The sequence below is a fragment of the Rhinatrema bivittatum genome, chromosome 11 (genome assembly GCF_901001135.1).
Source record: "Rhinatrema bivittatum chromosome 11, aRhiBiv1.1, whole genome shotgun sequence".
Classification (NCBI taxonomy): Eukaryota; Metazoa; Chordata; class Amphibia; order Gymnophiona; family Rhinatrematidae; genus Rhinatrema; species Rhinatrema bivittatum.
This window is the reverse complement of record NC_042625.1, coordinates 62,902,319-62,915,268: the sequence shown is the minus strand read 5'-3', so window position 1 is coordinate 62,915,268 and position 12,950 is coordinate 62,902,319. Positions and strand designations below refer to the sequence as shown.

General features: G+C 43.8%; 1 protein-coding gene across 4 annotated transcripts in view; it reads right to left on the bottom strand.

Annotated features, from left to right (window-relative positions):
- The window catches only part of RBM19 (RNA binding motif protein 19), a 223,749-nt gene that overhangs the window by 25,503 nt on the left and 185,296 nt on the right, over nucleotides 1–12,950 (bottom strand). For all 4 annotated transcript variants that reach the window (XM_029619798.1, XM_029619799.1, XM_029619800.1 and 1 more), the window contains exon 25: nucleotides 11,903–12,015. In XM_029619798.1, the coding sequence (XP_029475658.1) occupies nucleotides 11,936–12,015 (80 nt within the window). In that variant the 3' untranslated portion in view covers nucleotides 11,903–11,935. The remainder of the gene's footprint in view (nucleotides 1–11,902; nucleotides 12,016–12,950) is intronic.

Sequence of the window (12,950 nt, the reverse complement as noted above, 5' to 3'; positions counted from 1 at the left end):
TGGCTCCTGATGGAACCCTGTATGCATGCATCTTGAGTTTGTCTAGTAGTTGTCACTGATATGCAATAGCTAGGAATGCCTTCCCTCCCCAACCAAGGAATTGTTTCTACTACTTGTAGCTGAATCTGATTACTGTACACTGACATAACTACAGAACAATTACAGGTTAATGACGCTATCCTGCGCTGTAAGCTAGTAGTAGTATTTTACCAAATACTGTAAATTACAAATCATCTTATTTAAATAGGTTTAGTCTAGGAGACTCTAACGCTGTTCTTTGTTCAAACCTGTGCTAGCAGCATACAAAAGGCTCCGAGAAATCTTTCCAGCTGACTGTGAAAGGAAATCAAGCTCAGCCAGAGAGATGCATAGTCCGTTTTATCAGACAAAGACATACAGAAGAAAGCCTCTCCCTTCCTCCTTCTCATTAGAATGCAAAGTATGAAATATGCACCAGAACGCGAGGATATTATTAATTTTATTTATAAATGTAAAACGGATTTCGTGCTGCGTATTTATATTTTTCATTTTAATTACTTTTGGTTTTAGAAGGTTTTATGCTACCCTCTCTTTAGCTATGCAGATAGATGCTCTCCTCTGACACAAGAACGCCCCCGTGTTTCGTGATGTTACTCTCCGAGATTGCACAAGGTATGATTTCTAATACCCTGGTGGATGATCAGCACTTTCTGTTAAACAGTCAGAACAATTCTATAGGACTTAACTCTTGTACAGCTGTAGTCAATGCCGAGAAATGTGTGTGAGCTGGAGATTGTGAAAAATGCACAAAATAGGAGTTATCTTACCTATATATCCCAGATACACATACTTCCTGAATATAGTGAGCATCTTGGAGAGATTTTTGACCCAGAGCCTACCGTCAAAAGACACAAATGGACCACTGCTGGGCTATATGCACCCTGGCCAGTTGGGAGAACTACGTTGACATTGTGGCTGAGAGTTAGGGGGTGTTTCTTCCCTTCTCGCCCCCTAGCGAGGTCGTGGTTCTCGCTTACTTCCGACGTCCCGACAATCCCTGTTTTCTCTCCCTCACGTCTGCCCTTCGTGCCTGCCACTCTTAATCCAGGAGCTCCTTTTGCAGTGGTGCCAGCGCCTCCATATCTCTTCCAAATGCGGCCCATGCGCACCACTGGTTAGCTATTTGAACCACACAATGCTCTGAATCGCATGAGGCTCCAGTGATACAAACAGCTGATATGTGACCCATATGGGTTGCGGGAGGAAGGCGAGGTGCTGGTCCTAGAGGAACTGCTAGCCAGCCTGTTTTTCAGGATATCCATAATGAACATGCATGAGATAGATTTGCACACAATGGAGGCAGTGCATATTCATTGTGGATATCTTGAAAACCAGGCTGGCTAGCGGTTCCTCTAGGACCAGGTGGGGACCAAGAATCTACACAGTGTATAAATTACATATAGATTCATTTAATTTATTAGGGCATCAACCAAACATAGACTGCCTCCCTTGAACAGCATTTCCATGAACCATCCCCTCATGCCCTGTCTCGTACCCTCCATGCTCTTAGCGTAGCTCCTCCCCCCTCCTCCCTAGCCCGCCTACCCCAGTATCCGCCTTTTAATTTCCTACGTCTCTTGTACTATTGATAGCAGCCTCGACTGGAATAAGATGCTTATAGATGTATATAGTGATACATATGATGCAACTGATCAACGCACGCCATTTCAAACATTGTAAATAATCTGTTATAGCTACCAAGTTATCTATCTACCACAGCTTCTTCATCTCCCAAGTTCCTTTTACCCTTGTTTTTTGTAACTTTTGCCTCTTCTTCTATGTTATGGTTAATGTTATTACCCTATGTTCCATGTAAAGCGATTTGATATGATTTGTGTCATGAATGTCGGTATATAAAAGTACTAAATAAATAAATAAAATACATAAAAATGTGATTTGCAACAACTACATATATGACAGTAAGGCAGGCCAAGAGAGAATTTGAGGAGAAACTAGCTAAATATCAAAGTAATATAAGGAGGGAGGGAGGTAACTACAAGAGGGGCGAAATTCATATTACGTTATCCCTGAAAATGTATGCTTTTTCATAATGATTCTCGATATGCATTTAACGACCCCGAACAATTACGTCAATATTTAGACTCGCACTCTCAGTCCTAATAGATCCTCGCCAAGGAGTTGGATAAGAAAAGTCGGAATCCAGCACGGCTAGAGATTTTATTTTGTTTATTGCCTTTGATACTGCTTGAATTTGATTGGCTCCCCTTTTTACTTAGATAATAGTTCAATGTGGTATAGATTAGAATTATAATTATATTTCTTATGGTATATAAAGGATTATAAAGAATATGGTCTTGTAATCATTGTTAATGGGATTGTTTTTTTCATGTTATAAACCACATTGAAATAATGTGTTTTAATTAGATATCACATTTTTAAAAATGTTTATTTGTTAAAGGTGATACCGACACTGTGAACCCGGTTTAGGACACAGTGGCAAATTCTCCCGCAGTCCCTGAAGCAGGCACACAGTGCCGAAACATGGCCAATGTCGGACGGGCAGATCCGAACCCATGAGAATCAATAAAGGCGGCGACCTTGATAAGTATACAACAATAGGAAAATATAGTGGGTCGGATAAGCAGCCGGGGAGAAGGGATTTTAAGAAAAAACATTAGAAAAACAATAATAAAAAGCAGAAATTTTCATAAATAATAAAGAATAATAGACGGGGGCGAACAAAAAGGATAACTGCAAATCGGTTATCCTTACAACAAGCCCCCATACAAAAACCATCGGGCAAGGTTTTCCCTTGAAACAGCAAAAGTTGGAGAACTGATCCAATTAATAGCAGTGACTATTCCCTAAGTAAACTTGATTAATAGCAGTTAATGGACTTCTCCTCCAAGAACGTATCCAAACCTTTTTTGAACCCAGCTACACTAACTGCACTACCACATCCTCTGGCAACAAATTCCAGAGCTTAATTGTGTGTTGAGTGAAAAAGAATTTTCTCTGATTAATCTTAAATGTGCTTCTTACTAACTTCATGGAATGCCCCCTAGTCCTATTATTTGAAAGTGTAAATAACTGATTCATATCTACTCGTTCAAGACCTCTCATGATCTTAAAGACCTCTATCATATCTCCCCCTCAGCCGTCTCTTCTCCAAGCTGAACAGCCCTAACCTCTTCAGCCTTTCCTCATAGGGGAGCTGTTCCATCCCCTTTATTATTTTGGTTGCCCTTCTCGGTACCTTCTTCATTGCAACTATATCTTTTTAGAGATGCGGCAACCAGAATTGTACACAGTATTCAAGGTGCGGTCTTCACCATGGAGCGATACAGAAGCATTATGACATTTTCCGTTTTATTAACCATTCCCTTCCTAATAATTCCTAACATTCTGTTTGCTTTTTTGACTGCTGCAGCACACTGAACCGACGATTTTAAAGTATTATCCACTATGATGCCTAGATCTTTTTCCTGGGTGGTAGCTCCTAATATGGAACCTAACATTGTGTAACTACAGAAAGGGTTATTTTTCTCTATATGCAACATCTTGTACTTGTCCACATTCAATTTCATCTGCCATTTGGATGCCCAATCTTCCAATCTAGCAAGGTCCTCCTGTAATGTATCACAATCCGCTTGTGATTTAACTACTCTGAATAATGTTGTATCCTCCACAAATTTGATAACCTCACTCGTCGTATTCCTTTCCAGATCTTTTATATATATAGCAAAGTACCGGTCCAAGTACGGATCCCTGAGGCACTCCACTGTTTACCTTTTTCCACTGAGAAAATTGACCATTTAATCCTATTCTGTTTCCTGTCTTTTAACCAGTTTGTAATCCATGAAAGGACATTGCCTCTTATACCATGTCTTTTTAGTTTTCTTAGAAGCCTCTCATGAGGGACTTTGTCAAACGCCTTCTGAAAGTCCAAATACACTACAAACTAAATAGTAGCAAATCACCAAAGCCTCAAAATATTAATTCCAGAGTTCTAAATGAACTCAATTATGAAACAGCAGAATTGCTACTTATATTTTGTAACCCAGGGGTGGGAACACTTGTTTTTAAACAGGACCACATTAATGGATCTTGTCTGCACCAGGGGCTGAGACATGGGGGTGGGTCCACTTGGAGCTCCTCGAGCAGGGGAGTAAGGGATCCCCAGCAGCATAAAATTCACATGGTTGATGTGTGAGCTTTATGTACCAGCATCAGGCTCATTCTAAGTTCAGGGGAGCATGACAGAGAGACTCTCCAGTGGGGCTCCACTTACCTCAAAGCATGGTCCCTTTAAAAGCAGGCTTTTCTTCACCAGCACACGGCACTTCAGTGCGGCTAGCTCTTTCGGCACTTAACTGGGATAGAGATTTCTGCTCTGTTCCAGCTCTTGTGGCTCCAGCTATCACATGCACTGTGGGCATCGCTCTTTGCTCGCTCCCGTGATCGATATCTCTGGCAGGGCCATCATCAGCATCAGCGGTTTGGATTTTGTATGCCCCTGCTGGGGCAGGCGTTAATTTTGGCGAGTAAAAATGTGCGCGTCGAGAGCACATTTTTTTTTTTTGCATTGGGAGGAATAGATAATAGCCTCATCAACATGCATTTGCATATGATGAGTGTTATTATCTACTTGCACGATTGGATGCACTAACCCCCGTTGTGCATCACGGGTTGAGCAGTGTGCTGCAGCCAGAGCACGGTATTGCATAGGCCTGCGTGTTCATGTATGTTTTTTTGACACTGGCTGGCAGTGTTTTCTTCTCATTAGTTGGGAACTGGTTCAAGAGCTGATTGATTGGCAAGAGACTAACACCAGACCAGTACGTAAGTAGGTATGTGTACGTGTATGTGTGTGTATGAGTGTGTGCATGTGCTCACCTCTGGTCTAGGGTGTGGTCTTCTAATTTATTTAGGAAAAATGTGAAATTTATTTTGGAGATTTTTTGACTCAGTTCTGCCAGCCTCCAAGCCACATGATGAACCTCTTAAGGGTCAGTTTGGCTTGCTTTTGGGAACTGTTGAAGCAGGGAAATTGCATAAGGGAGTCGGACATATAACCTCATGGGCTGGTTTTGAAAAATCCCCCAGACAGATGTTTTCCTGCCATCCACCCCTGATGAAGAAACAGCACATAAGAACATAAGAAAATGCCATACTGGGTCAGACCAAGGGTCCATCAAGCCCAGCATCCCATTTCTAACAGTGGCCAATCCAGGCCATAAGAACCTGGCAAGTACCCAAAAACTAAGTCTATTCCATGTTACCATTGCTAATGGCAGTGGCTATTCTCTAAGGGGCGGATTTTAAAAGGCACGCGAATAGCCTACTTTTGTTTGCGCTCCAGGCGCAAACAAAAGTACGCTGGATTTTAGTAGATACGCGCGGAGCCGCGCGTATCTGCTAAAATCCTGGATCGGCGCGCGCAAGGCTATGGATTTTGTATAGCCGGTGTGCGCCGAGCCGCGCAGCCTACCCCCGTTCCCTCCAAGGCCGCTCCGAAATTGGAGCGGCCTCGGAGGGAACTTTCCTTTGCCCTCCCCTCACCTTCCCCTCCCTTCCCCTACCTAACCCACCCGCCCGGCCCTGTCTAAACCCCCCCCTTACCTTTGTCGGGGGATTTACGCCTCCCGGAGGGAGGCGTAAATCCCCGCGCGCGAGCGGGCCTCCTGCGCGCCGGGCCGCGACCTGGGGGCGGGTACGGAGGGCGCGGCCATGCCCCCGGACCGCCCTGGGCCGTAGCCACGCCCCCGTACCCGCCCCCAAAACGCTGCCGACATGCCCCCGAAACGCCGCGACGACCGGGCCCGCCCCCGACACGCCCCCCTCGGAGAACCCCGGGACTTACGCGAGTCCCGGGGCTCTGCGCGCGCCGGGAGGCCTATGTAAAATAGGCTTCCCGGCGCGCAGGGCCCTGCTCGCGTAAATCCGCCCGGTTTTGGGCGGATTTACGCGAGCAGGGCTCTGAAAATCCGCCCCTAAGTGAATTTAATAGCAGGTAATGGACTTCTCCTCCAAGAACTTATCCAATCCTTTTTTAAACACAGCTATACTAACTGCACTAACCACATCCTCTGGCAACAAATTCCAGAGTTTATTTGTGCGTTGAGTAAAAAAAGCACAGTTAAACTAGTTTAAAAAGCATGGAATCAGCTAGGCATGAGGTTGTCTGCATATGCCATTACAGCTCAGTAAAGGGGAAGAGGGTGGTTGACAGAGGTGACCATGACTCGTTAAATAAATAAATAAATAAAATGACAGTAAAACTTTACAGTTCAGATGGCCTATATCTGATAGTGGGTGAGAAAGCCAATGTCCTTATTAAATCCTTTTGTGCTTTCAAAAGTGTCTGATCACCTCAATTTCTAATGATTTGCATTCTTGTACAGTTCTGAGATTCCCTTTAAGTACTCTGACGGTGAGGTCGTTAAGGTGGTGATCTTTCTTTGAGAAATAGTCGCCAACTGAGGTGCTACACTGTAATGTGCTTTTGCCTGTTGCCAACCAATTCACACTGCTGCAAATCTGTTAGAGCCAAGGTATAAAGATAAAAATGTTAGCAATGATGATGCCACTCTACCATATCTGACTGGGTTACAAATCAAGCAACACTTTTAGGATCTGATGTTGGTTAAATAATTGCCAGTGCTGCAGAATACAGAATGTCTCCAGGTATTTGGTCCAGCAGTGCAATCTGGGACACTGCTGGACGCATTGGTTGGGAAACTTTACCCAGATATTCAGTGGAACATAAGCAGGGTGTAATTTTTGAAGCCAAAGATCTGCCCGGGTAATGCCTGACAAATCTTTTCAACATGGACCTCCAAGAAAATAAAAATAAAATTTCAGTTAGATGCCATTCATCTTTTGAACACCAATTCTGAGAAGAGACATAAATTACAGATCCTAGTGTTTTTATGAACTGATGTGATTTGCTTTGAACCATTTGGCAATGAATGCGGAATAAAAGCATTTGCAAATAAATACATACATCTCGCATAAATAACGACGTGTTGCTGCATAGGGCTTCTCTTCTTCACTTAGAAGATGATGCTCTGTTCTTGCACATTATGAAGTTTAATTGAATATCCAAATTTACTGCTGGTTAATACTGCAGTTTGTTAGGCTGATGGTCACAGGCAGTTTTTTTTTTTCCAGAAAACTGACTGCAGCTTTCTAATTCCAGAAAATAAAGTTACCTTTTATTTACTACGGGGTTGATTCTTATTTTCAACTCCACTCCCTAATTTTCAGCTGGCAAGATCTCAGATATGTTTAGATACTCGAGTCACAGGAGCTGGCTATATCTGTAATAACTGTTTGCTATATGAATGAAATTTAAGACCCTGGTTTTCAATAGTCTACATAAGTCACTAAATGCATGTGCAAGTGGATCACTGGAGATTATGCTAATATGTTATAAATTAGCAGGAGCTGCACAATTTACAAAATTATCACATATTTCTACCCCAAACGTATGCGCGTATGTGCTGGTATGTAACACAGATATGCATATATTTTCACTCCCTGTTTTATAAAAGTATGCGCATATATTTTATGTGCGTAATAATAATCCCAAGTTATACGCGGAGGCAGGTATTTATAAACAATGTGCATAGTCCGCTTCGGAAAATACTTGTTTGTGCACAGACTTGAAATTACCACTTGGCCAACATCTCTACCAGTTCATCATAACACCCTCCCCTTTGATCCCAATTCTTAACCCAGACCTCCCACTCAAAAACTGCAGACAAAAGGCAAGTGCAATTAAGTCACTTCCGCAACTTAACAGCTATAAAAGCATTCGGAAATGTATGCACATATAGCTCTTACAAAATAGCAATTTTAATTTTGTTTTTATTTATTCCGCCATTTGTGGCTGATTCGCCACTTCAAGGTGGATTACATATGGAGTCTCTCAATATTGATAAGTACCCTAGCCAAGGTGGAAATAACACCAACCACAACAACCACTTTATATTCCCCTGAGCAAACAGTGGGAAGTTGAAAACTCAGAACAGATAACCCTTTCTCGCACCACTACATAGCCCAAAAAGGTTATCTGTTAGCCGGAAACTGTTAGAGATCTGAAGATACCTCAACAAAGCACGCTTGATATCCAAGCATCTTAATTCTCTAGCATGAGGCTCTGAAGCATCCAAATTTGAAAAAAGGATGGAATCTGAAATCCTCAAATAGGATTCTCTACCAGACAATGCTTGCAATTCTGAAAACTTTCGGGCAGAACAAATGGCCATAAAGACAACCACCTTCAAAGTGAGATCCTTCATAGTGGCTCTCTTAAGAGGTTCGAAAGGCCTGGCACACAAGTTCTTAAGGACTAAGTTAAGGTTCCAAGAAGGACACAACTTCTGAACTGGAGGATGCCAATGATTCCCCCCCCCCACCCCAAAAAAAACCACATAATATCTGGATGTGCCGCTAGAGTCTCTCCCTGTATTTTGCCTCAGAGGAAGCCCAATGCCGCCACCTGAACTCTGAGGGAGTTAAAAGACGTCCTCTTCACCAAGCCTTTCTGCAAAAAAAAAAAAAATCCAAATAAGAGCCACGGAGGCCCGCATAGGAGTCACTGCCTTCTCTGCACACGAGTTCTCAAAATATTTCCATATCCTCACATATGCCAAAGAGTTGGAGGTCTTTCTTGCTTACAAAAGGGTAGCAATACCTTACTCAGCATATCCTCTCTTCTTTAAGCGCTTCCTCACAACAGCCAAGCTGCGAGACAGAAGCAAGCTGCCTGATCGGAATAATGGGACCTTGGCGCAGAAGTTTCAGTGGATGGGCGATCCTCACCGGACCGACCACTGCTAAGTTTATCAGGGTTGCAAACCAAGGTCGCCTCAGCCACTCCGGCGCCACCAGGATTACCTCTCAATCCGCTGCAAGACTTTGCTCACCAGAGGCCACGGGGAAAACACTTACAGAAGAGTGCTGATTGGCCAAGGCAGAAGTAAGGCACCGACCCCTTCTTCTCCCCGCTCCCTTCTCTGACTGAAGAACTGTGGGGCCTTGGCATTTGGGAAGATCACCATGAGATTCATGTGTGGCCTGCCCTATCTTCGGATGATGAGATGCATTGCCTCCTCTGAAATTTCCAACTCTCTGAGATCCAACTGCTGATGGCTGAGGAAATCCGCTTGCACACTGATTTATCTGAGATTTTGGAAACATCAACTGAAGAAGTGGCCCAACCATCTACACTTGTAATTTCTTTCTTGTTGGACTCCCACAGAGATTGGTTCCTCAGAATGTATTTCAGAAATCAGCGGCAAATGTTTCTTGGAATGAATGTCCACTTATTCCCGCAGCAAAGGAGGAAGCAGTTTCTCAAATTAAGATTCAGAGTGTTACAGCTTGGTGCACTCTTCTTCCTCAAGTTTCCATGCAAGTGCATTGTCAAATTCAAAGATTTAACATGTACTTTTTTCCAGCCAGACCAGCTGTGTAAATTTGTTTAAGATAGATTACCTACTGTACCTGACACCAGCTCTATTCTAGAGTCTGTCCAACCTAAAAATGTGAATTCTGCTCTTTAGAAATAGTAACCATTTCATCCCTAGTGCTTTCACTAAACGGTGTTAGCTGTTTTTTATTTTATTTCCTTTGTTTAAAGACGTCTCTTGGGAAGGGTCTCCCCGCACAATTGAGGGCTATAGGAATTATGACATTGTGTATTTCTTTGTCTTATATGATTGCTGGATCATTTGATGTCATAATAATGTTTTCTTTTCAACTGTATACATTTGTATCATTGGAAAAACGCAATAAACAGAAAATAAAAAAAAAAAAAAAAAGAATTCCCTTCTGGGCTGTGCCTTAAGGTGGACCAGGTTAAGTATCTTAATCTGTCTTTTTTAAGGTAGTCCTGACACTGCTTTACAAGCAGTTTTTGTGTCATGTTTTCCTAAACTAAAAGGCTGTTAAGCTTTACCAAACGTGAAATCATGGCTGCAATGGACAAACATCGCACAGGCCAAAAACACAGACACTGTTCGGCTGTATCCCAGCGATGTCTAGCTAAAATAAAGCTTTTTCTGGTCCAGTTCTATTGGAATGTCAACAAAGCCAACTCTTGATCTGGAATTTGAAAAATTAAGGGTTTGATGAGGAGGCCAATTTTCCAAAGCTATTTTTCTGGGTAAGTACCGCTTTCTGAAAACTGCCTACCCTTTATCCGGCTGACAGTGCATGCACTGTGGAGCCCTGTGGGTGCTTTCACTTAGGATAAGGGGCGGCATTACCTAGAGACGTGTTTTCAGTGGAGTTAGGAAATAGCACACACACGCACACACGCATAGCATTTTCAAATGTATGTGTGCAGTTTCCCAGCCTGCTTTAGTCTGCAGATGCAAAAGCCCATGGGCCAGCTGTTCCTATAGGTAACTTTCAAAAGGGAAAGCATGAGCAGACTTTCCCTTTGAAAATGAATACAAAGTCCGTGGGTGCAAAGTACCTTTGCACCTGGGCGGGCTATTTTGAAAACTGCACCTGGTGTTTAGGGTTGAAGTCCGCTTGTATAAATAACTCGCAAACTTGATCCATAATTTTCAAAGCGGACTTGAACGTGCCAAGTCCGCTTTAAAAATGAGCGAGTACATGTGAAGCCTTGCACTGCATACGCACGCACATTTACGCCTGCATGGAAGCAGATGTAAATGTTCATGCATAGATTAATGCACATCCTTTTTATTTTAGAAAGTATGTGTTTAAATACGGTAGGTCTCCCGCCTTGACTCCGCCCCCAGGAACACTTCTTTCAAGTACACGTAACAGCATACATTAAATTGCTTCTGCACATACTTTTATGCATAGAGCCCCTAGAGAAATTTTCAAAAGGCCTATATACACGTGTAAATGTTTTTGAAAATTTACTTCACAATGAATTATATATTATAGCTTTCTCCCTCTCTTTTGAAAACTCACACTCAATCTCTTTCCCATCATTACAGATCTCTCCCTCTCTCTATGGAGCGGATTTTAAAAGCCCTGCTCGCGTAAATCCGCCTGGATTTACGCGAGCAGGGCCCTCGCGCGCCTATTTTGCATAGGCCGCCGGCGCGCGCAGAGCCCCGGGACGTGCGTAGGTCCCGGGGTTTTTTGAAGGGGGCGTGTCGGGGGCGGGGACGGATGATGCGGCATTTTGGGGCCGGGACCGGGGGCATGGTGCCGGCCCGGGGGCGTGGTCCAGGCCTCCGGACCAGCCCCCGGGTCGGATGACAGCGCGCCAGCAGTCTGCTGGCGCGCGTAGATGTACGTCTGCTCGCAGGCGTAAATCTAGGGACAAAGGTAAGGGGGGGTTTAGATAGGGCCGGGGGGGTGGGTTAGGTAGGGGAAGGGAGGGGATGGTGAGGGGAGGGCGAAAGAAAGTTCCCTCCGAGGCCGCTCCGATTTCGGAGCGGCCTCGGAGGGAACGGAGGCAGGCTGCGCGGCTCGGCGCACGCAGGCTGCCCAAAATCGTCAGCCTTGCGCACGCCGATCCAGGATTTTATAAGATACGCGCGGCTATGCGCGTATCTTATAAAATCCTGCGTACTTTTGTTTGTGCCTGCTGCGCGAACAAAAGTACGCAATCACGCTTTTTAAAAAAATCTACCCCTATATAAATGCACATATATGCATATGCATGTAAATGTATTTATTTATATACCCATAGGTGCCTGTGTAAATGTGTGCATGCACACAGATTAATCTGTGCATAGAGAAGCAATGCAAATATGTAAATACACAGACACACAACCACGTGGGTGCCTGTACAATTCCAGCTGTGAATGTCCAAATGTGTTTTGCGTGTGATGCACGAAAAGATGCATATGACATTAATTTGTAGGTGGCAGTGCTGGCCTTGGAGATAAACTGTTCTACCTACCCCTGTGATGCTACAGGAAGTCCAGCTTCATCTCTAGTCCTCATCATCTTCCTTCTCCAGCTGCTCCATAATATCATTCAAAACTACTGAGCTTTTCATCTTCTTCGGGGAGTCTGTCCCAGTCCAGACAACGCAGATGATGGAAGGAAAAGAAACAGGAACAAGAGAAAAAGACAAAAGAAAACACAGGCCATCACGTCAGTTTTACTGAAGTCTGCAGATGAGTTATGTTCATCTCTTCTACTTTTAATTTATATTTCTTCAGACCAAGAAACAGAGAAATCCAGATAAGACTAAAGAGAAGCACGTCCCCACAATCCTTTCCCTTCCACAAAGAAGGAATTTCCAACCTGTTAATGAGGAGAATTGTGAACCCGTTGTGGTAACAGGAAATGCCAATAATAAACAGATAGAATAATGACCCTCCCCCCCCCCCCAAGCACAAGGCCACAGTCCCATCTCACACCCAGCTCTGTAATCCAGGGACAGAATAACGACTTTCACAGCACAGGGCCGCAGTCCCATCTCACACCCAGCTCTGTAATCCAGGGACAGAATAACGACTTTCACAGCACAGGGACGCAGTCCCATCTCACACCCAGCTCTATAATCCAGGGACAGAATAACGACTCTCACAGAACAAGGCCACAGTCCCATCTCACACCCAGCTCAGTAATCCAGGGACAGAATAACGACTCTCACAGCACAGGCTGCAGTCCCATCTCACACCTAGCTCTGTAATCCAGGGACAGAATAACGACTCTCACAGCACAGGCTGCAGTCCCATCTCACACCCAGTTCTATAATCCAGGGACAGAATAATGACCCCATATAGCTCTGAATATTTCTTAGCTAGTGGACACTAGAAGAAAATCAGACAAACACATAATAAAATAATATTAACAGCGTGATTGACTTTTTGATGTGGGATGGGACAGATCTGCATGCATGGGAAAACAAGGCAGAGCATGGAAAATGTGAGAATGATAAATTGTGGGATTTCATTACTCTAAAATTAAAAACCATGAAAAGCAAACTTCAAAACTGC